We start from the raw sequence: 24,650 nt of genomic DNA on the forward strand, positions 1-24,650 counted from the left end.
ACTTCAGCGGGCTCTAAGCCACCCTTACAAGGTGCTGAGGACAGGAAGCTTCAGCCTTTGTGTTCGGTCCTCCATGGGACTCACTCGTCCGTCCGTCCGTCTCCCCGCCCGCCACCCGCTCCTCCGCGCCACCCGCTCCCCCCTTCACTTCCTCCCCGCCTCCGTCACTTTGAAACGGATATTTGAAATCCGTGTTTGAGACATTACAGCTGTCTGCTATTTGAATGATCCTTGACCTTGGGTGACGGGTTATATTGTTGTATTTTCAAACAATAACAATCAAACGGGTGTGTTATTGCGTTGTTAAAAAAAGACCCGTTCACTGTATTTGTTGCATTCAGGTTTTTGTAGTTATTTTATACATGGGGTTTGTGATGTTATTTTAGCTTCATGCTTCACAAAATGCACTTGATCAGGTCAAATACAGTGGAATTGAGATCATGTTAGTCTGCTTCCTGAGGTCAAGTTCATGTGTCAATAAACTTTTTTACTAAGAGATGAGATGTGCGTAACTAGAGAGTTGTGATGCATGAAACCTTCAACTCGCATCCAAAGCAGAATTTAAATGTGCATATTTTTAGTTTTCATTTCATTTTTCATTTATACTTAATTTACCAGGATTGTCCCATTGAGACTAAGAGTCTCTTCTGCCAGGGAGTCCTGGTCAAAATGTAGGAAGTAGGGCTGTAACGATATTGTATCGAACTGAGAAATCGTGATACACCGAGTCACGACGATACTGTATCGTGATACATGGAGGCAGTATCGTGATACGCCCTTTCAAAGTTTTGTTTCCCTTCAGTCCAGACAAAAATCAAATGATATGACGTGATGACGTACACCTGCTGGCCAGATGGTGCAAAGACAACAACCTCCTGCTGAATGTCAACAAGACCAAGGAGATTGTTGTCAACTTTCAGAGGGTCCAAAAACAACTGCCACCACTGACCATCGACGGTGATGCTGTGGAGAGAGTGAGCAGCACCAAGTTCCTTGGAGTGCACATCAGCGACGACCTCTCTTGGACCACCAACACTACATCACTGGCGAAGAAGGCCCATCAGCGTCTCTACTTCTTGCGCAAACTAAAGAAGGCAAGTGCTACACCCTCCATCATGACAACATTCTACAGAGGAACCATAGAGAGCGTCGTGTCAAGCTGCATCACAGTGTGGGGAGGAAGCTGCACGGAGAAAAACAGGAAGACACTCCAGCGTGTTGTGAACACAGCGAAGAAGATCATTGGAGTACCACTCCCCTCCCTGCAGGACATTTTACACCGCACGCCTCACCCCGAAAAGCACTGATGATCATCAAAGACACAAGCCACCCTGCACACAAACTGTTCAGCCTCCTGCCCTCTGGAAAGAGGTACAGGCGCCTCCGTTCCCGTACCACCAGGCTTGCAAGCAGCACGATGCATCAAGCAATCAAGATACTGAACACTCAACCCACTCTCCCTTCACTGTCAGCCTCTAGCCAGCCAGGCCACTGACAACGCTCCCCCCCTCATCCCCACCACCATATCTGCGACTGAACATTCCCCCTGCACTACTACATCTGTGACTGAACTTTCAACCTGCACTAACTCAAAACATACACATGCACACACACACACACACACACACACACACACACACACACACACACACACACACACACACACACACACACACACACACACACACACACACACACACACACACACACACACTGCACTTTCTGCACTAAACCCAAACATACACACACTGACACACAACTCATACTCACACACATACACACACACACACACACACATACACAGGTACACACACACAGACGCACACCGCACTTTCTACCTGCACTAAACACACACACACACACACACACACACACACACACACACACCTCACACCCACACACACACACACACACACACACACACACACACACACACACACACACACACACACACACACAAAACACATACAAACACACACACACACACATACTGCTGCTGGTGTATTTAATAAAAACCTTTTTTTTAATTATTTATTTCTTCAAATGCTACTATTACTATGTCAGAACGCTATAAAGGACTTTTAGAAAAAGAACAACAAAATACCTCCTCTAAATGTATGTTCTCTACAAGTCTTCTGTTGTCCAGTCTTGCACTTTAAATGTCTGTATGAGCAATGTCTACGTCCATACTGTCTATGTCCATGTATGAGTACTGTCTATGTCTATACTGTCTATGTCCTTACCTAGATTAGTCTATGTCTGCATGGGAGAGCAAGAAACGCAATTTCAAATTCTTTGTATGACCAGTGCATGTAAAGAAATTGACAATAAACTTGACTTGACTTGACTTGATAGTGCTTCTAAGCTTCAAATCATCATCATTATCACATGTAAACTTTAAAATATATATCATAGCCTCTTGTAACATATTGTACCTATAAACAATCATAGTTCATAATTTTATTTTATAATATTGGCAAATGTGAAATCGTGTGGTGTATTGAACTGTAGGTCAAAAATCATGATCGTGAGTTGAGTGTATCGTTACAGTCCTAGTAGGAAGCCTACTTTTGTAACTCATAGAATGTGTAGGCGTTACCTGCTATCTCCACGCGAGCCTTCCGGCTGATGATAACCCCGGCATCGGACTGGGCCAGGCACTGGTAGTCTCCCTGCTGCTCTGGCTGTAGAGAGGGAAGGGTAAGGGTTCCAGGCTCCAGGAGCTCCACGCCCCTCAGGGCCTCCTGTGTCAGCGGTTGCCCACTGAGGAGCCACCGCACGCGGGCAGAGCCCGGCCGCGCCGAGCAGTTCAGCTGGACCACACCGCCTTGTTTTTGGATCACCGACACAGGCTCAGAGATGAAGGACAGAGACGACGAGTCTGGCCAAGACAAAAGAAGTGCAAAAGGAGAGAGAGAGAGAGAGAGAGAGAGAGAGAGAGAGAGAGAGAGAGAGAGAGAGAGAGAGAGAGAGAGAGAGAGAGAGAGAGAGAGAGAGAGAGAGAGAGATTTTGATGGTGGTGGTAAGTATTTGTGAAAAAGGCGGCATTTGTGACTGGCAGCATTGATTGTGGAAAGACACTGCTAAAATATTATACAGTGCACCTTTAAAAGGTGCTGCAGAAGTAAAAGGTGGACTTACAAGCGCAGCTAAAGAGCAGGGCCTGGGTGAGGCAGAGCACCGCAGGCAGCACCCTCAGGCCAGGGGCCATGGTGCTCCTCCACACCACCACCTCCTCCTCCTCCTCCTCCACCAGCCAATCCGGCTCCGGACGACCAGCACACCCCAACCAGAGACACACCGAGCCTGAGGACAAGAAACACAGAGCAACACGGACACGTTAATACATACAATAGGCCTACATTAGACTCAATGACATCCAACATCCCAACACAAACACAGCTTATTGTTGTCGAAAAAGGTGACACCACACTGGGGCTCTGACCGCTACACCAAAGAGCCATGCTCAGTAGTGTAAGTCAGAACACACACACACACACACACACACACACACACACACACACACACACACACACACACACACACACACACACACACACACACACACACACACACACACAATCCTTGTGATGGCCTCGCAATCACAGATACAGTATACACATTGATACAGTATACACATTATTGTAAGTAGAGGGTATCCATGCTACAGACAGTAAAATCTCCTATTTGATCCAACCCATTGCGCCCAGCTGATCCTAATGATCGCACAAATTGTCACCTTCATCACAGAAAAGAAATCGTCCCTGATCATTAACGACAAGCAGACAGACACGGAACCATTCATGATCAGAAATACGGTCAGAGACACATCAAAGAAGAAAATCTCGCGAATCATGAGAGATGAACTGGTTTGTGAAGTTGACTGTCAAATTCATAGTCTGAAGGAATGTGTGGCAGGCAGGAGCAGACAAGACACACAGACAGACATGGACATGGCAACATTGGAAACGCCAACGCACAGTGCAATCTCGAGTCCAAAGCAAACACCATTTAACCCCTTTGCCCAGAGTCTCTGTTATATATGCCCTTACTGTCACCAAAATTGTACGTTTTAATTACAAGTCTTAATCGGTCACTTAACCTGTTAAGACACAGCGTTATAAAATTGCTATTACCAGAATGACAATGGCAATGACCAAATTGTAGTGCATTACTTAAGGCCCTGGGTTATGTCATCGTATTGTAGTACCATAGTAGTTACCTTTCCAATGACTATTTCAGCGTGCCACTGCATTTACAGTGTGCATTAAGGGACTACGGCTCTCAGTGATGTCATAGCAATACTATGATGTAGTTGAGTCTTTTCAGCAATGAGTGAATGGGACCATGACGGGCTGATGTGCGCAAAGAGGCAACACCGAGGTGGAGATCTATTTTGAACTGTAGACACCCTTGCCCCTTGCACCCCTGATCCAGCCAGCTGATCCCAATGAGCATGGAAATGGTCAACGTCAAAGACAAAAAAAACACATCAAAGACGAAAATCTTGACAAATCATGAGGCTCATGAACTCCTGTAGTCCTATAGTGAAGTTGACTGGGGTGAGTTCACCGGCAGACAGGAAGAATACACTGCAGGACATCTACTTTTAGCAGTGCCAGGGTCTCCACCTCTGTGTTCTTGAATGTGTTCTTTTATGGGAGTCACAGGCTAGCAAAAGACAAATTCAGCATGAAATTTAAAGGCACTAATAAAAATCCACACAAAAAAAGGGTCTAAGGCTAGCAGCAAGCAGAAGTCATTAAGGACTTGAAGTACATCCTGTCATTCTTCCCTGCCATGCGCCACGTCTGATCCCTGTTAGCAGACTGTCCACTATAAAAAAAAAGGTCTAGGTTGGCAAAAGTCATACTAAGTAGCCTACTACAGTACATGAAGGTGCGCCTTGAGGAAGGTTGAGACAGAAGGCAGTTAAAAAACCCCAAAAAGGAATTAAGAGTGCAGATATCTTTTATAGATGCTGTGTGCAGTGCTTAACATCAGCGATAGTGCACATGTAACCAACAAAATCCAGTATGAGGGAAGACCCAGGATGAGTGAGAGGATTGCTTTAAGGAGAATGGGACTTGCAAGACACTGAAGGCACCCAAAACATATCTCCCTTTCTGGTTTTCCGACGAATCACACCCTGCTGCCATCCAGCCTGCAACCGTGGCTGATGCCTGATGGCTGGTTATGTGTCCTGTCCTGCCCTGTCCTACCCTGTCCTGTCCCACCAGCCAGGCCGACCAGCAAGCCAGCCAGCCAGAACTTCTGATCATCACCAAGTTTCTTCAATTAAGCAATACAATTAGGCTATTTGTGTTTTAAAAAAGATTAAATAAATGAAAGACGTTTCCATTTGTACCACCTGGACACATGGCTTGAATGAACCATTCTGGAGTAAAGATGTTTCTCAACCATCTCTGGCTGTGTCCTGTCCTGTCCTGTCCTGTCCTGTCCTGTCCTGTCCTGTACCACCAGGCAGGCCGGCCAGCAAGTCAGCCAGCCAGCCAGCCAGCTCCACCACCCAGGGGAGCAACAGCAGCTCAAGGGGCGCTAATCCCAGACACCGCTCACAATAATCTTCATGACACACTGCCTTATATCTCCACTGATCTCACCCGGGCACTGCAGCCCCCTGCTAAATCTCCCATCGCACCGCACCACACCGAGCCCAAGCCTGCCCAGTATCCCACTGAGTCTCCTAGGAGCCTGGAATTCTAGCCCCCCACCTCCCTCCCTCCCTCCCTCCCCTCCCCTAGTCACCAACCACCTTCTCTCGACCCCACTTCTGCACCCCTATGTCATTTGGCTGGCTTGGGGCGGGTGAGGAGACATTGTTGTCCCACCCCCTCCTTGGGCTCTTTAATATCACTCTCCTTCACAGTGGGTTGCCCCTTCCTGACGACCGGCCAGCCAGCAGCAAGACAAGGGAGAGGGAGAAAGAGAAAGCGGCACACATGACCAGACAAATGTAGTGTATCAAAACGAACAGAATGAGAGAGAGAGAGGGGGGGAAAGAGAGGAAGAGAGAGAGAGAGAGAGAGGAAAGAGCATAATTAGGAGCATTCCTGTTCCTCTTTTGAACCCGTCCTTTTTTTTTTTTTTAAAGCCACCTCCATTCCAACTCCTCCTCCCTCTCATCTCTCTAGCACCCCGTTCCTCCCTCCTCCTTCCCTCCTCATTCCCTCCTCCCGGCTCCTTTTCTTTGAGGTAATCCGAAGGGTCTTTGATCAGGACTTTCTCTGGGGCGTGAGCTCTGCTGGAGCAGGAGGCCGAGGCCACAAAGGTTGTCCAGCTGCGATATTCACACAACGGTGGCGGTGGCGGTGGTGGCCACGGGGGCGTCCAGGGGAGCTGAGGCCTTACAGCAGCCACGCCAGAGTATCAATGCCAGCTAAGGTGCCCCCCAACCCTCCTCCCCCTCCTCCACAGGGCACCAGGCCAGGGTGGTATCACCCTAGCCTGATTTTCATCGACTTTCAAATCTCATCGAAACTTGGTCTGACTTGGTCCCAAATGGCATGGTTGACCCGCCTCCCTTTGATTTGCTAATGGTTGTTTGTTTCGTGACAAAGTGTGAGGAGTTCCCGATTTTTCGGGAGCTCAGAAAGTACTTGCATTGCTCTTGACCTGACTATTAGCAATGCTGAAGGTGTTGCGTCACTAGGAGGGCATGGCCTGGTTAGGTATAACCCTCCCTCCATGGGCGTAATTTTAGGGGGGGATGGTGGGGACATGTCCACACCACTTTCCATCTTGTCCCTACCATTCGTTCACAAATATAATGCAAAAACAGCATAGCCGGACCATTTGCGATTGAAATGTCCCCACCACTTTTCGAGCCAAACCTACACCTTTGCGCTCCCTTCCTCCTCGATGCCTGCTGCCCTTGCCCTGAGTCAGAGTCGACCACACTTGGCCCCACACCACTACACCATTGTTCTGTCTCTTTACAGAACCACATCCTCAGGAAATGGACAAATGAAGGATCTTTTACATTCCAGCCACAGACTCCATTCAATCAAGACACAGCAGAAGAGTATGGTTGATGATCAGTGCTTTCCCCCAGTATTGACCGCTACTTTAACATGAACATTAACTTCTGATCATCACCAAGTTTCTTCAATTAACCAATACAATTAGGCTATTTGTGTTTTAAAATCTCGAGATAAAATGATAATGACAACATACACTACTCCTCTTTTCCCATTTATACCATCTGGACACATGGCTACTATTAAACATTCTGGAGTTAAGACGTTTCTCAACCATAAGCCTAAGCCTATACAAGCTCCTTGGACAACCACCACCTTAACTAATTCCCTGCCGTAAAAAACACTGGTTCCTGGTAGTACATCTTCATCGTTGACGCCATGTTGGAATTTACAGAGGCAGGCCGAGTTCCGAGCCTGTGTTCAGCTCATAAAAAACTCACACAAGTCAACTTATTTTTCTTTATGAAGGGCAGTGAGATTATCAGTGCTCGCAGCGGAAGCAATTAAACCTCCAAGTCAACAGAGAGCCGCCTGTGTCAGGGCCACCATGTGTTTACAAACAGGTATACACTTGTGTCCATGCCGTAATTCAAAAAGTGTGTCCTCCGTCCCGGGTAGTACAATGGACGCACTGTTCATTGTTAATTCCCACTTACACGGCTGCACTTGTGCTGCTGGCAGGCCCGCCGACAGGGGGGGGGGGGGACAAAGGAGAAAGTTGTCCTGGGCCCAGGGAGAGAAGGAGGCCCAGAATTTGGTCCCTATTACACTGCATGTATTGGGCACAGGGTGTCAGATGACATTGTCCTGGGCCCAGCAAAAGCTGCCAGTGGCCCTGGCTGCTGGCACTGGTTGCATGACTCGCCATTGACTCTTACACCCTTGCTCAAAGCTATTCTGACTTCTCCTGCTAGTCAGTAGTTTGAATCACTGACAGAACCACTTCAGCAGTGGTGGGGGGAAAAAATCTCAAAATGTCAATGGCAATATGACTCCAAGTCTATTCGAATGATTGTGCAAGCAAGCAGAACTCCACAAGGACTTGAGGCAAGCGAGTAAGCGCATAGTTTCCATGGCTTGTCAGCAGAACGCTGCATTGTGCATTGTATAATTGTAATTGTAAGCAGTAAGCAAGACAGTGAGCATTCCAACACACACACACACACACACACACACACACACACACACGCACACGCACAAACACACACACACAGCAGCAGCACACTGTTATTAGGGGGGTGTGATTGGCCTTTAGTATTGTGTCAGTCAGGAGAGAACTGTGGGAGGGGTTTTTTTAGGTGTAGGCCTATGTGTGTACAGTAGCCCGTGAGCCAAACATGGTCTGTGTGGACACCCTGGGAGCCAGCTGAGCACACACACAGTAGCCTTACCACCAGGCCCACAGACAGTGGGGGACAAAGGGGCATGTTGTTCCGGGGCCCAGGGAGATAGGGGGCCCCGAGTTGGGTCCCCATTACATTGTATGTATTGGGTAGGGGGCCCATTCAGATTACTTTGTCCTGGGCCCAGCAAAAGCTGTCAGCGGCCCCTGCTTACCACCAAAACGGCTATTCACATTCACCAACAGCTGACCGTGAGTAGGAACCTCAACCACAACGACATATTTGGGCCAAAAAGTCAAAAAGTTATGCTTGTGTGTGTGTGTTTTTTTTACTACACGCCCTCGCTGGCCAAAATACACGCATGGTCGCCACCTGCCACGTACTGTAAAATAAACGGGTGATGGCTAATCATTAAAGGGAAGAGTGATAGCGCGAGTGACGGCCGACGGCACTCTGTTTACCACAAAACCTTTTTTAACAAGACGTTCATTCATGTATACGTTTGTTCAAAGAGCACGCCACCACCACCACCGCTGCCACCACCACCGTTTTCTGGTTTGTGTCTAATTTGAGCACCTCCACAGACACACACTTGTGCTCAGTTATGCACACACATGCCCCCCACCCCCCCTTCTCTCCTTGTACGCTCTTCCAAGGTTAGCATATAAGGAGACGAGAGGGAAGAGCTCAGGAAATAACAAACTCTCCGGGGCTTCTCCTCACTCCAGAGGTCAAGGCTCTGGTGATGAGCTAAGGGGGGGGGGGGGGGTAGTGAGTAAGTGGCTGTTAACACAACACAACTTACAGCAGCCAGCAGGCCCTACTACTGTGGGTCTAACAGTAGGGCACTGGTCTGCTACGCCGGCGAACCCGGCTTCGATTCCGGCCCAGGTCATTTGCCGATTCATTTCCCCATCTATATTCCCCATCAATATTTTTTTAAAAAGAACTTACAGCAGCAGTGCTTGGCTAGTCAGTCTATCTTAAATTATGGTCAGACTTAGCTCCAGTTGTGGCTGTTGATAAGGTCTACCAAAGATTCCAAGGCACACTGCTGGTGATTTTTAACTTCACCAGCAGTGTGCCTTGGAATCTTTGGTAGACCTTATCATAATTTAAGTCATAATTTAAGAAACTTAATCTCCTTGAGCCAAAGAGCACCTGCTAAAGAGACAAAAGTGAAGCAGCACTCCTCCATGATCAACATTCCCCAGTGAACAGTTGATTTTTTTTAGTCAGTCTATCTGCCTTACTTCCAGGCTGTACTCACCCTGTCCTTCAGAGGAGACTTATGCCTCTTTTCCACTGCCGGTCTTCTGGTAATGCCTACAGCATAACACAGCGCGACTCACCCGCCACTTTTTGCTTTAGAATTGAGCTGTGTCGTGCCTATTCGAGAAGCAAAAAGTGGTGGCTGAGTCGCGCTGTGTCGAGCTATAGGCTTACCAGAAAACCAGCGGTGGAAAAGAGGCATTACAGGTCATTCAAATTGGTCATGGGGACCCAGATTCGAGTCCCGCGGCTGAATCATTTCTCAGCCATACCCCGATCTCTCTCCCCCTTATCAATTCCTGTCTACTCTTCAGTATCCTATCGAATAAATAAACAAAATCCTCAGAAATACACAACGCTTAACAAAAGAATAAGACAAGACTCACAAGTAACCCTTGTAACCGCTTACTTACACATACAGTATAGTTTGCATCAATCCAGAAATCCCATCAAAGAAAGCAAAACCAGAAACTGTAGGGACTTGATCTGTGTGTTTGTGATGTAGGCTAAAGATAACAGTGTGTGCGCGCGTGTGTGTGTGTGTGTGTGTTTTTGTGTGTGTGTGTGTGTGTGTGTGCACGTGCGTGCGTGTGTGTGTGTGTGTGTTTGTGTGTGTGCATGCATTCGTGTATGTGTGCGTGTGTGTGTCTGTGTGCTTGAGCATGCGTGCACATGTGCGTGCGTTTTGTGCGTGCATCCATGTGTGAGGAGGACAGTCTTGCACGTCCCGACAGATCCTCTTTGCACTGCCCCTATGCCCTCCGCTCCCCTCCAGAATAATGATATATAATTACAATAATACCAACAGTTGTCATCATCATGGTAGCACTTGAGCAAATGCATACAGTACATGCTGTCCTGATGCAGGGTTGCAACCAGAGCTGCGCTCCACTCCACTCCACAGCAGTCGTCTCAATGCGAATACTTTCATTCATAGCAGTCAGCCTCCAACCGTTTTTAACTCCATGATTTTACCCCATTTTAGCCTAAGCCCTTTTTGCGAAAAGTTGCCCTCTGCCTATTAAATCCTAATCTCTAGCCTGGTCCTGACCATCCCATAATACTACCATTTCCATTTCGAAGTGTCTTGGCGGCAGTACGTAGGATGGCGCGCGAGGCTAAAACATCTCAGCCTCCGAAGCACAAAAAAAATATATGAAATAAGTTGCATTCCAAAGCTTGGACCCTCATTGTGCATTAGGATGTGCTCATCAAGCTCTAACATACCCACATTTTGTATTGAAAAAAACTGAATGCAGCGTATACGGTATGTCGCTCCAGGCTAAAATGGGTTAAAAAGCCTCTCTCTTGTTTGCAGTTCTGCATGCGCGTGAAGAAACGCAGCGCTAATCAGGCTCAGCAATCTGGCAGAACGAGGAAACAGAGGGGGCATCATTCCTGACTCTTATCTCCTCTCCTTTCTTCTTCTCACATCCGACAGCATACACATACACAAACACACACACTACACACACACAAGCACACACACGTGCACACACACACACACACACACACACACACACACTAGCACACACATACGCACTGCACACACACACACACACACACACTAGCACACACATACGCACTGCACACACACACACAAATACACATACACTACACACACGCACACACACACACACACACACACACACACACACACACACACACACACACACACACACACACACACACACACACACACACACACACACACACACACACACACGCACACACACACACAAATACACATACACTACACACACGCACACACAACACAGCCCAGGGGCAGACAGACAGATACTAGCCAGGATATCTTGTATCCCCTTCATCACAGAGAGCCAGCTAGGACGCTTGGCTGCAGAGGGGTGGTGAGGGAGGGAGGGAGGGGAGGGGAGGTCATGGAGCGTAGGTAAGCACAATCCGAGAAGAGAGGAGGAGTGAGGAGGAGAGAGGAAGGAGAGATGGGGGAGAAGAGCAAAGGCTGGAACATGTCCCATCACAGTGCGAGACGACAGGGGCCAGTACAGGAGACAGCCCTAGTAGTACACCCTGACTGCTGCAGAGACCTCGCCGTCTCCCCTCACCGGCAGATTTTGGTAGATAACGGTATGTTTGGGCCCAAAATATTCATTTCTCACATACTTTTGGGGCCATCATCAAACGTGTTCAGCCGCTGCTGCTGCTGCTACTACTGCTACTACAGTAGACTACAGACATGTCAGGGATGGGGCCTTGTCTGTGTTTGGCCTGCGTGTCACCAATGTGTTTCATCACGTTCTCAATCATGGTAAGCTTGTAAAACAAGCCCATGTTCCTTGAGAACTAGGGGGATGCTATATCATTTTTTTGTCTTGAGCTTCAATGGCAGGCCCCCTACAATTGATTGCGTGCGAAAGTTAACCACTTGTAAATGTGGATTCCAAATGTTTTGACTTACATTTATACTGTATATGTAGCATATACGCACAAGGAAAATATCCAGAAACAGTTAATATGTTTTAAACAGGAGCAGTTTAAAACACCTTTTAAACATCAAACAGAAGAAAGTACTGAACTGCATTACAATGCACTGTATCTTGCAGGTAAGTTACGGGAGAGGAAAGAACCTGCATTTCAAAGATAGCTTACAATATGGCCGCCTCCTCCTCCTCAATACACTACCTGAATGAAAAAAATGACTCACTCAGTAGCAATCAAGCCATAAATATGGCCACGGCGGCACAATAAGGTCGCATGACAAGTCCTCCTGCTAACACATGAATGGGAGCAGCACAGCAGTGTCCCCAGCAGCATCATGCTGGGCGGCTCAAAGAGCCCGGTGTCACCCACTGCCACTGGGTCACTCTTGCTGAATGGGGGCCAAATAAACTTTGTAGCCGAGGAGGAGAGGAAGAAGGGAAGGGACGACTAGAAGGCTGTAAGCTGAGAGCACCTGCATGGGTTCCCTTTTAGAGAGCCCCCCCCCACTCCCTCCCTCCCTCTCTCTCTCTTTCTTTCTCTCTCCATCCACTATGGCTACCCCCTTCACCCCTGTCCCATTGGGTAAACACGCACAAAGAGCTGCACAAGAGCTGCACAAGAGCACATCGCCAGACCCCTGAGGGCCAACAATGAGCAGGTCACAACTGGTGCTGTGAAAAGAAAAGATAGCAACTAGATAGAGAAGGAGCAACACATGGAGACAAGACAAGAGGGGGTGATAGCCTCTGTGTCAGTCAGGAAACACTGTATATTTATTTAGAGCATTGCTGCAGAATTTAATATCACAGGGCTGAGAGACAAGATATGGGAGAGAGAGAGGGAGGGAGAGAGAGAGAGAGAGAGAGAGAGAGAGAGAGAGAGAGTGAGAGAGAGAGAGAGAGAGAGAGAGAGAGAGAGAGAGAGAGAGAGGAGAGAGAGAGAGAGAGAGAGAGAGAGAGAGAGAGAGAGAGAGAGAGAGAGAGAGAGAGAGAGAATACAGACGGAGATATGACACATTGACAACAATGCAGATTGTTCATCAACATCAAGTTGCGCGTATGCGGTGAAATACCATACATTTGCGCAATATCACAGACATTTAATATCACCAGGCCAGGGTCTAATTTTCCTTGTCATACGTACACCTCCAACATTATGACTGATATTCCATGAACTCAATTGAATGATACTCCAGAAGTATCTGCAGGGACTGGAGAAGAAAAAAAGCAACCAAGGGAATCTGAAACAAACCAGAAAGCAGATCAACGAGGAAGTTTGCTTGTGTGAGTGACAGCTGCGGAGTAGGCTAGAAGGAGACAAAGAGCTGGAGCTGTCTCGTGATGGTCTACTCTACTGTGACCTGTGCTGTGTGTGGAGAGTGTGTGGATGACTCACAAAGCTACTATACCCCGAACCTGTCTGCACTCGCCCCAGCTCCTTTCCTCTCCTCTCTCTGACACGGGATCTTTTACACAGACCGACGACACATTCCTCAGACTCTCCACCAGGTGATGAGGGAGAAGGAGAAAGAGAAGGTGAGAGAGAGAGAGAGAGAGAGAGAGAGAGAGAGAGAGAGAGAAGGAATGGGAGGGGAGGGCAAAATAAATTGACTATGATGTGTAAGGACAAAGTAGTCCGATTGAGGGGAGGAAAAGCAACGATTGGACAGTTCTAGAAATGGACAAGAGAAGAAAAGGAATCAAAGACAAGTTCAAAACCCAGAGGGAAAAAATTGTGAAAATAACTGCAAACTCAGGCTGATTTAGGAAATTGAAAACGGAACTGGATATGAAAACCCATAAAAATGATCCACACCGAAATGTTCTACTCATTGCACCATTGTAACACATAGACAGACATAGTATTCCTACGTATTTCTTCTGTTCTTGCACTTTATATGTCTGTATGTGTAGTGTATAGGTACTCTAGGTGTAATGTATGTGTACTGTCTCTTGTCTATGTCCACACCCAAAGTCTATGTCTATGTCTGCATGGGAAAGTAAGAAACGTAATTTCAACTCTTTGTATGACCAGCGCAGGTAAAGAAATTGACAATAAAGCCTACTTGACTTGACTTGCTCACACTGTACAACACACACAATTGCATCAAGGCATTGATGTGTTGGGAGAGAAAATGAACTCTCATTACTCAAGAGAAGAGAACATAACTAGGAAGTAGTAGAGAAAAGGGCACAGACGTATCCGTATATTCTTACCTCAAAACAACAACCCTTTTATTTGTTAATTTACTTCAATGGAACCACAAGACAACAGGCTAAATAGACCTCCCACCGGTTCATTCTGTGCTCTCTCTGCCACAGCTGTCACTCATTCCACTGAACAGGTTCCCATTGGTCGTAAAAGCAGAGAGGAGTTGCTTCTCACAAAACCACACATCCCAATGACACATTTTTTTGTAGAGGCTTTGTTTGTGTGTGTGTGTGTGTGTGTGTGTGTGTGTGTGTGTGTGTGTGTGTGTGTGTGTGTGTGTGTGTGTGTGTGTGTGTGTGTGTGTGTGTGTGTGTGTGTGTGTGCGTGTGCGTGTGCGTGTGTAGGCTACATGTACTAACTACATGCTGAAAATAAGTCAATGACAACGAAAACAACAACTCATTCGTCTTGGTTTTGTTGTACTGTAAATACGCCTTGTCTGATCACTCGAAGAGCATTTTATTTGAAGTCAATCACAGACTCCAGATGCCAGTTGCCTGGTTGAGAGAGAGAGAGAGAGCGAGAGCGAGAGCGAGAGCGAGAGAGAGAGAGAGAGAGAGAGAGAGAGAGAGAGAGAGAGAGAGACAGAAAACGAGAAAGAGAGAGAGAGAGAGAGAGAGAGAGAGAGAGAGAGAGAGAGAGAGAGAGAAAGAGAAAGACAGAGGGAAAGAGACAGACAGACAGAGAGAGGGAGGGAGAGGCCGGCAAGGGGCATCCTGTGCCAGACTAATGAGTGGAAACACTGGCTTACAGCAGCTCCTCACTGATTATAGAGAGCCATTGTTACCCATAGGGAGGTGGGATAGGATGGGGGGGAGAAACATATGAGTCCACACAGACAGACAGACAGACAGACAGACAGACAGACAGACAGACAGACAGACAGACAGACAGACAGACAGACAGACAGACAGACAGACAGACAGACCAAAAAAAGAAAGCAAAGAGATAGGCCTGATTTAAAACATATTGAGTGAGTTTAAGGGAGGGGGTAAGGAAGTGTAGAGGAACAAACATTTATAAGAACACAGACAAGGCGGATGACAAGGCAAACACCGACATACTTTGTATCTCAAGAAGTTTTGAGATGCACTTTATGCGTACATCAGGTAACACATCTACTGCCTAATGTTGAAAGGAATGGGTGAACATTTTAAACTGTTATGAAAAGAAGTCATCGGATGGACTGAACGACAACAAAGGAGACAGAGATAGAGGAAGATAGAACTTGTGCTCTTAGGGGGGGGATATTAAATGTTCAGGGAGGGTTTAAAAGCAAAAAAACATCTTCCCTGTTGTTCCCGTTTGGAGGAAATGGAATCATCTACGAAGATGTGGGCGGATATGGTGACATACCTGGGAGCTGTTTTGACAGCAGCCTATGTTCGCATGTGTATGTACATGTATGTAGTGTGTGTGTGTGTGTGTGTGTGTGTGTGTGTGTGTGTGTGCGTGCGTGCGTGCGTGCGTGCGTGCATGCGTGCGTGCGCGCGCGTGTGTGCGTGCGTGCGTGTATACTGTACATCTGTATGTGTGTGTGTGTGTGCGTGCATGCGTGCATGTGTCTCTGTGTGTGAGTGTGTGTGTGTGAGTTATTCCACTGCAATTACCAGGGCATTACTGAGAGCAATATGGTGGATGCCTGGCGCAGCAGACGGCCATGGATGGAGTAGGGTAGGGGTGGTGGTGGTGGTGGTGGGGGATGAGTGGTAGGCTGGGTATCCAAGGAGGGGGGACTGAAGCAAAGGAATGAGCGGAGACACTACCGAGAGGCCTCAGGGATCAGACAGTCACATCCCACAATGCAATGTTTACCAAGGACACACAGCAAGCAAGCCCCAAATCCACCCACACACCCCCCGCCCCTCCCCCTCCTCAACAACCCCCAACCCCCCAACAACCACCATCCCCGCCTCCCCCCTCCGTTCCCATTCCACCACTCCAGTCCAGTGAGCAGAAATACAAAAAAAATCCTCCACCAACTTGGGTAGCAGTCAGTTTTGAGACAGACTCTTTAATTCCTGCCCCAGGGGCCGAGGAGGAGAGCAAGTAAGTACGTTGCTGAAGACAAAAAAAAAATGCATGGGAAACTAACTAACAGGGTGGGTGGGGGCCACCGGTTCCAATGATTATATGAAAAGAGAAGAAAAAACAACTTAATTGGAGATTGTTCTACAAATGGCTTTCATGCTGAGGAATTCGGAGGCACCACCACCACCACTGGCGGGGCAGGGAGGGGTGCGAGAGAACACGGGGGTGGGAGGGGAGGGGAGGGGAGAGGACGGAGGGGGGGCAAAAGAGCACAGGGGCAACAGGGGTGTGAGGTCAGGAAGAATGAGTGGGGTGGAGAGAGTTGTTGTTTCCCAAGGTTTTCTTCAACAACAGGATTATTCTCCAGGGATCAACCTCACAGACGGGGCCCTTAGATACTTGGCGACAGATCTGCTGGTAGAGGTAGGTAAGCACTGCCACATACGTGCGTAAGTATGCAGGATGATGAGATGAGATCCAGAGTCAACATCATTTAAATAAGCATTCTTTACCACCAGAGCCATGCATGGACAAAGTAGGGTTTTGCATATTTCTTTTTTAACCAGGGATAAGAGACCACAAAAAACGGGGACTATCCCTGCAAAAGAAATCACATCAGTGGCAAATGAGCTGGACAAAATAAACTAACGGAAGTAAATGAAAAATGTCCGCAACACTGTTAATGTTCCCAGTTATTTAATTTTATTTATATATTTAATGTTTCGGAACTTAGTCCTTCTTGAAGGGAAGCGTTGTGCCATTAAATAACTGGGAGCATTAACAGTGTTCATCATTTACGTCAGATATTTCGTTTTGTCCATTTGTACTAAACTTTCACTGCAAAGCAGTGCCACCCCTCCTCACTCAGGCCTACAGTAGATCACCAGATGCTCAGCATCTGTTGATGTTCAGCATCTAGATGTTCAGCACCTGTTGATTGGGCCTGTTGTGCTGCAGATTCAATTAAGAGACATCATGGGAACAAAGGAAAGCGGATCCAGAGGCCGGTGGTGTATTGTGCCCATGAGTGCATTTCTCAAAACCATAGTTGCTAACTACATTAGCTACTTTGATGTTTGGAATGCAATTTCCCATTGAAAACAACCCAAGTTGCTAACTGACTAACAACTTTGCTTCCGAGAAATGCACCCCAGACCAGAACAAAAAAAACCCTCTTGATCTCATATTTATTATTATAGCCGCCCAATTGAGCAGGAAATGCTCATTGGAAGAGACTCTGCTTTGCCTGTCTGCATCAATGTAAGGCCGAACTGACTAATATTGGTCAGTTTATCATAATCAAAGCAATCTGCTTTCATGTGCAGATAATGTGAAACCACAATTATGAATAAAATTCGGTACACAGGGGCGGAATGACAGAGGTATGATGTCTCTATACATGAGTTCGCCATGTTTGTAAACACGATGTTTTGAGGAGGGGCAAGACACTGGCTAATTACACTGGCTTGTACGTGAGCTAATTTTTTGACCGACTGCGATTTCCAACAATCAGAGGTTGAGTTGTGCGCAGCTAGTTTCGTGCAGTCAGATTATAACAAAAAGTTAGAACCCATGTACAGCCAAAGAACAATAGCCAACAGAAGATGGTTCCACTCACTCCAGCCACGCTTCATCCACATCCAACCACTGGTGGCCATTATTATCTGGAACGAATATCCAGATTGGTCATTGGAGATCATTAATTGCCTACAGCTGAATTTTAGCTTCCTGACTAAATAAATACATACACACATTTTCCACATTTGTCTCTCATTCGGTTGCCATTTCTTTTTCATTCCTCACTCCTCCTGACTAGCTGCCCCCCCCCCCCCCCTACACACACACACACACACACACACACAGACACAGACACACACACACACACACACACACACACACACACACACACACACACACACACACACACACACACACACACACACACACACACAGACACACACACACAGACACACACACCAAAAAACACTCCTGGATTTAATCACCTTCTCCCAGCTCCACAGCAAGCCTGCCAGACATTAAGACAACAGGGTTTCTGCAGAGTCTCTAAGAGAAAGGTCTTTGGCCTTTGCCCAAAAGCGCTCTCAGGCTAAAACATACATTACCAGCTGCCATCTAAAACATCTGCAATTTGGAAAATAACAGCATTGCAACAAGTCCACCCACAGATAAATTCAGAAGAATTTTTTAAAAAATCGAAATGCTGTGAAACAGACTTTTGCACAAACTAGTTAAATGACTGTAGATGACCAGGTACATCTAAAATGCTCTCATTGTATTGTTAGGTATCTTCATACATAGCATAATCATATAGCAGCTGGATGACAATGTGAATAAAGAGACGAGGAGCAACAAGTTGCGGACATGACAAACTACAGTAGGTATGTCTCATATCCTTTGGGGTGGAGGCTTTGCAAGAGCAACACAAACAAAAAACAAATCTCTACCCCAAGGTGCCCTTAATTCATAAGCTCGCAGACAAGCACAAATACACAGCCCCCATCCACCAAAAAAAAAAAAACATTTTATAATTAGATGTTTTTCGGTACAGTATGTGTTGCAAACCTCCCAAACAGCACAGCCACAGCCTCAGCCTCAGCCTCCCTTGTATGTACATGTCTGAGGCCCATTAGAATAAATACACAGGCGGAGCAAGCCTCGCTGACCAAATCTATTTAGGTTGTCTAAATGTTTATCTCTCGCGCCTTGTAAGTCTGGGGATGGAACAGAGGTCTTGTTTTGTAGCAAGCACTCCCGAGATCACCAAACAAATTGAGTGGTGTGAATTCAACAAACCCTCGGCCTAAGTTTCCATTCCTGGCTCCCGTCCCGCTCAACATCGCTTAACTCCTCCACGTGCTCGAGATTCGAGAACCATCATCAGTTCAGTATCTCTCTTAGGGATCAGAGCAATCAGGAGAAATGACACACTGACCGTTACAGTGCCAATGCCTGCAAGCTATCACGACAACACTGAATCAGTGAAACAATAAGATGACCACCAGACACTGTGCTGCTTGTCTCGGCGCATGCCTCCCCTTTTGCTGCACACAGCACCAACCCCAAATGATCAGTGATAATTGTGTCATTAAAGCTTCTGCTTCAATGGGGTATTCTATTTATTTCCGCATCAAGTCTACATTTCACTGCACAGCCCGACTTGGGCTGTTTCAAGTCCATCCCCTCAAAACTTTGGTAGCACAGTAACACGTGACTTCCTACTCCTAACCGCACAAACCATGTCATTAATGGAGGACTCCACTCCCTGGCCTGACCACGCTCTGTGCCTGAGCCTGTGCTGTGTCTCCTTGGCTCCCATGAATGGCTAGGCTGGTGGGAATCAGGCCCAGTAGTAGTATCATCCCACCACCATGGTCCTTATGGTATTAACACCCACACTCAGGCAACCCAGTCAATTGGGATCTTGGAGGATAAATAACACACACACACACACACACACACACGCACACGCACACGCACACGCACACACACACACACACACACACACACACACACACACACACACACACACACACACACACACACTTCAAATAGGCAGCCCCTTAGGCTAAGAAGGGCCCAGTTAGTGCCAGGCAGGCTCTCCTTAGCGCAGCCTTAATATAGTCCCACTCTTATCCCAGGGCTTTGTAACACCACAGTCGCCTGGCTGTGGAGACACAACCATGCTAGAGATATGAGTTATGGTTTTTAAGTATTTGAAATAGAAACCTGTGGTTACACACTCCCATTTCATTTTCGGGCGAAAAAGTTCTTAGAGTATTGGGAAGGAGGCCAAGGCAGCGAGACGGAAAGGCGCACAGGGGTCTAAAGCGAATTTTTAGGAGGGGCCCCCAGTTCAGGAAAAGAGAAAAGAAATGAATCTTACAAACAGGAAGACGCTGAGGATGCAAAAATTCTCCCCGAATGTTCTGGAAGGCTCCAGAGCATTCCGTTATGCTTTGGGGCCTGTCAGCAGCGTCCAGTTCACCAGTTCATCCACCATCTCTTCCCCTGAATGTCTATGGATGCACAGCACTGTGGGGAAAACGCTCACAACAAAACTTTTGCCAGATAATGATCTGATAAGTAGTTGTTTTTGGAACTGCCGAGTGAGGTAGTACGTATATATATGTATAAATAAATATATAATACCATGTTGCAACTTCCCCAGGAACTGTATTTTCTTTTGTTCCTTTTTTTGTTAACAAGGCCAAGTGCAATCAGACTTAAGTGCTCTCATAAACTCGGGTCTCCCGAGCCAAAAATCACACATATGCAATTAGTTCGAGTCTCCCAATTTTAGTCACTCTTAACGGGCCATCTTATCGCCTTTGTGGGAGCACCCACAGGAGAATGATGGGAGATGGGATTTTAGTGGTAAAGCTGGACTGGACTGCTAATATTTTTTCACTTAGCACAAAGCAATATGAAATCAAAGAAAGAAAAAAAAACAATAATAACAGTACACATCATGACACTACAGATGCATGTGAAGGTGGACTGAGTGGTTCATACCGGTATGTTTCACTCTCTACTCAGCAATATGAAGAATCACTGACAAAAAAAAGCAAGAAAAAAAAGCAGAGTACACAAAATAACATTACAGATGCGCGGATGCCTCGCAGGCTTTCCTTCATATGCGGGTCGGGATCCATATTTGGAATGAAGCGGTGGCCACATCCCGCCCCATGCAGTGGCTCACTGCAACATCTGTTTCTGCTGCTGCACAAACTGTTTGTTTGTTTTAACAATTTTACCCCGATGGTTCTCATTTCATTTCCTAATCTCCTGAAAGACTTTATTCCCTCTTCCTCAGGTTCCGAAGATTACAAAAATTAGACAGAACTAAAACCGAGGGCATTTAGTTAGTACATTTTTTGGGGGGATTATTCTTCCATATTTCGGATTTGACAACAGTGAACCAACTGGACATTTTTTGCCTGACAGTCCATCACAAGTTTAGTCACTCTAAAAAGGTATCCGTTCCAAACTGTTCTTTCTGTCAGAATTCCCGACCGAACAGCTCTAATTTGGAGGCTACTGTAAAAGCCATTCATCTATTTGCACAAGAAACTAAGTGAGTTTTCACATACTTTGCAGCCAAAAAGTTCACAAGCAGATGGAAGGGTCTGAAACTTTTGCAGAATGTTAATTACGCTCAGACTAGAAAAAAAAACTTTCACAAAACCTTCACTTTCACACAAAACTGGCGAGCCATATGCTTAGCAAGCATGCCTAATTAATGTGTGGCGTAATGTGACCTAAATGATAAAAAAGAGACAACTCCTATCAGAGGGTTTCAGTTATTCATACCCATGCAGTGACAGAATAATCAGTGTCGTTTTTTTTTTTTTGAGGAGGGGGAGGGCAGTGCCAGGAGGTGGTGAGAAATGAAGGGGTTATTCTAATCAAGCAGCAGGGAAGCTCTCTCCTTGTACCACGGCTCAAAAGTCCCCATCGTCTTCAATCTGCCCATCTCTTTTTCCCATCCAACCCCCTTTTCTTCTCATAGCTGCTGGGCATTGTCAATCAACACCAGCGGCTCCCTAAAGCATGTTGGTACTTTGGGCAACCGGCTGCCAAAAAAAAAAAAAAAACTTTCTCATTTGTTCAGTGAACGCCTCCAGGAGCTTCTGGGGTTGTCGACTCAAACTCTGACAAATGAGAGCTGTTGCTTTGGGGGAACCAAAACCCAATTATTTTGGTTGCTTGGCAAAATACAGTGTAAGGAAGGGCCGCGACAAGTGCCACAGACTGTAGATTATCTTGTTTTGGGGGGTGGGTCAACTTTTTTTTTCATGGCATAGGACTTGCTGAGGCTTCACCACTAGGCCTCCATGAATGAGAACTGAGTTGAAGGCTGTGTGTCTGTGACTCGTATCACTTCACGAGCACGGCTGGGAGAAGTCAGAGCAGTGGGGTGCGTTTCTCGAAACCATAGTCGCTAACTATGTTACCTACTTTGTTGTTTCCAATGCAATTTCCCGTTGACAACTACCCAAGTTGCTAACTCGCTCACAACTACGCTTTTGAGAAATGCACTCCTGAGCAGAGGAGGCTCTTCATCACAGCGCAAAACGGCAGAAGGAGCCACGCTAGGCCGAGGAGGAAAACAGCCACAGTCCCAGGGCCACCGCACCACACCGCAGCGCTCCACACCACAGCAGCAGTGCTCCACACATATGCAGATGGAGGAAGTGTTTTCATATTCAGGAAGTGCCTCTTACTCTCTCTTTATTTCCTTTCTCCCATTTATGACTCAGTATCTTTCAGGAAGAAAAAAAAAGCCATTCGAGCGAGGGCCAGCAAGCAGCTGATCCTTTATTGCAAGAATACTTAAGATCACAGCCCTAACCCAAATAAACAGCCAAAACCACATAGTGATTTAGCTGTTAAAATTCACTTTTATCCCTTTTTGGGCCAGAGAGAGAGGATTTTAGGCTGCCTAACATCTGTGTGGCAAAGGAATGAGGGCCAAGTAGGACTCCCAAAATACACTTCGGGGTGAGCCCAGATTTCTGTCCTTTTTTTTTGCCCACGAGGAGGAGGACACACCCATTGCCGTTCAAACGCACTCACATTTTTCAAGCACACACAAAACCATCCTTCTGGTTCCCCTTACATTTACATACAACCCTGGCCACAACCGAGACACTCGAGCTTCGACAACAAACATCGAAGAAGATCCACTACGATAATCCCTGATAATAAACCCCCGTAAGCAACAAGTGGAGATGTGGGGAGGACAGTTGTTTCTGTAAATCTGCCCGAATTTAATGCACGCTTCTTTTTCAGCAGGTTAAGAGGTGGGACTAGTATAACGCTGAAACAAAAAAAAAAAGAAGCAAATGATGTCTGCATGGACTTGTACCATTACACATGCTTACATTCAAATTGGCCACTTAACATACCTCTGCATCGGTTCCACATGTGTTTATCATTAGTAAACACGCCCTAATCGCCCAAACATTCTGGCACACTTAATATCAGTGCCTGCGCTACGCTCTGCTCTGCCCTCCTCTCTTCCCAGGCTCTGGTATGCTAATGATTTATTCGGCCCCTCCAAAGTAAATCTTAACTTTCACAATGCAACCCCCCTTTTTACAAATGTATAGATGACATTTGACTCACAACAAGTCTCTGTTCTCTCTGTGTTACAAAGACTCAATAGATTGATGCATTGTCCATATTGTATGGTATGTGTATTGTCCATATTCAGTCGCAAATGTTATGTACTCTGCTGTGGAGACTTCATTATAGTTATATTCCACCCAGTCCCCCCCCCCCTCGCTCGCTCCCTCTCTCCCTCCCAAACTGTCGAGACAAAACAGGGCATCAAAAGCTGCTTGGATTACTTTGTGCTCCTCTTCTGGGCTCGGCCTGTATTTGAAGGGATAGCTGTCATGAGTTGAGAGCATAGTTTTCAGGACTTTCACCCCCTGCTGTACGGATTTACCTCTTAATGCATATCCAAAACATCAGCACGAATGTGCTCTGACTGAAGTTGCCCAGTGTATCAAAAGTATCTAGGCCTCTAGCTGTGTACAGTTTTAGCCATTGCTCTGTGTACACTTTTATACTAGTTCTCATTTCGACGTGATGTGCCATTCAGTAAGCCCATTAAATATGCTGTCAATAGTTTTGCTCCCCTAACTTCAAAATGGTAGGTCTCAGTATATTATCAATATTATTAATATCATTATTACTATTACTATAATTAGAATAATAATTATTAATAATAATAATAATAATAGTATTGTGTTGTTCAAAAGAGAGAGAGAGAGAGAGAGAGAGAGCGAGAGAGAGAGAGAGAGAGAGCGAGAGAGAGAGAGAGAGAGAGAGAGAAGGAATTGGATATGCTACTAAGCGAAAGACACACACAAAAAAACACACAATGGACAGAAAAAAATTCCAAATACAGTAATTAGTCGAATCCATGTAGAATGCAAAGGTATGTGTGTTGTGCTATTGTTATATCACCAGCCAACAACTTCTCAAACAGATGAGACATGTAGACACTACTTAATCCCTTGACAACAAAGCAACTAGCCCAAGGCTTACAAACTTTGATACAATGTGCTCTGTAAACCTGAAGCAAGGTTCCATAAGTACGCAAGTGTTTTCTGGTCATCTCCAGGTGAACAGGTGGTTTAGTAAAGCCAGCGTGTTCACCTGAGGAAGACATGTATGATTTTACCAAAAGTGAAAGATAATCTGAACAGTGTTCCAGCCTATTGTCTTCACACTCCTTTCATGATGCCACTTGTGCTTGTCTATTACATGGTACTTACCAACCAGTAAATGCCTTATTCAT

At 46.3% G+C, this 24,650-nt stretch overlaps 1 protein-coding gene across 1 annotated transcript in view; it reads right to left on the bottom strand.

Moving 5' to 3' along the window:
- Window positions 1–24,650, bottom strand: part of cdon (cell adhesion associated, oncogene regulated) — a 58,861-nt gene that overhangs the window by 32,818 nt on the left and 1,393 nt on the right. The window contains exons 2-3 of the mRNA XM_063205261.1: window positions 3,142–3,306; window positions 2,600–2,881 (exon numbers count right to left, since the gene is read on the bottom strand). Coding sequence (XP_063061331.1) covers window positions 2,600–2,881; window positions 3,142–3,211 — 352 coding nt within the window. The 5' untranslated portion in view covers window positions 3,212–3,306. The remainder of the gene's footprint in view (window positions 1–2,599; window positions 2,882–3,141; window positions 3,307–24,650) is intronic.

The sequence above is a fragment of the Engraulis encrasicolus genome, chromosome 8 (assembly GCF_034702125.1).
Source record: "Engraulis encrasicolus isolate BLACKSEA-1 chromosome 8, IST_EnEncr_1.0, whole genome shotgun sequence".
Taxonomy (NCBI): domain Eukaryota; kingdom Metazoa; phylum Chordata; class Actinopteri; order Clupeiformes; family Engraulidae; genus Engraulis; species Engraulis encrasicolus.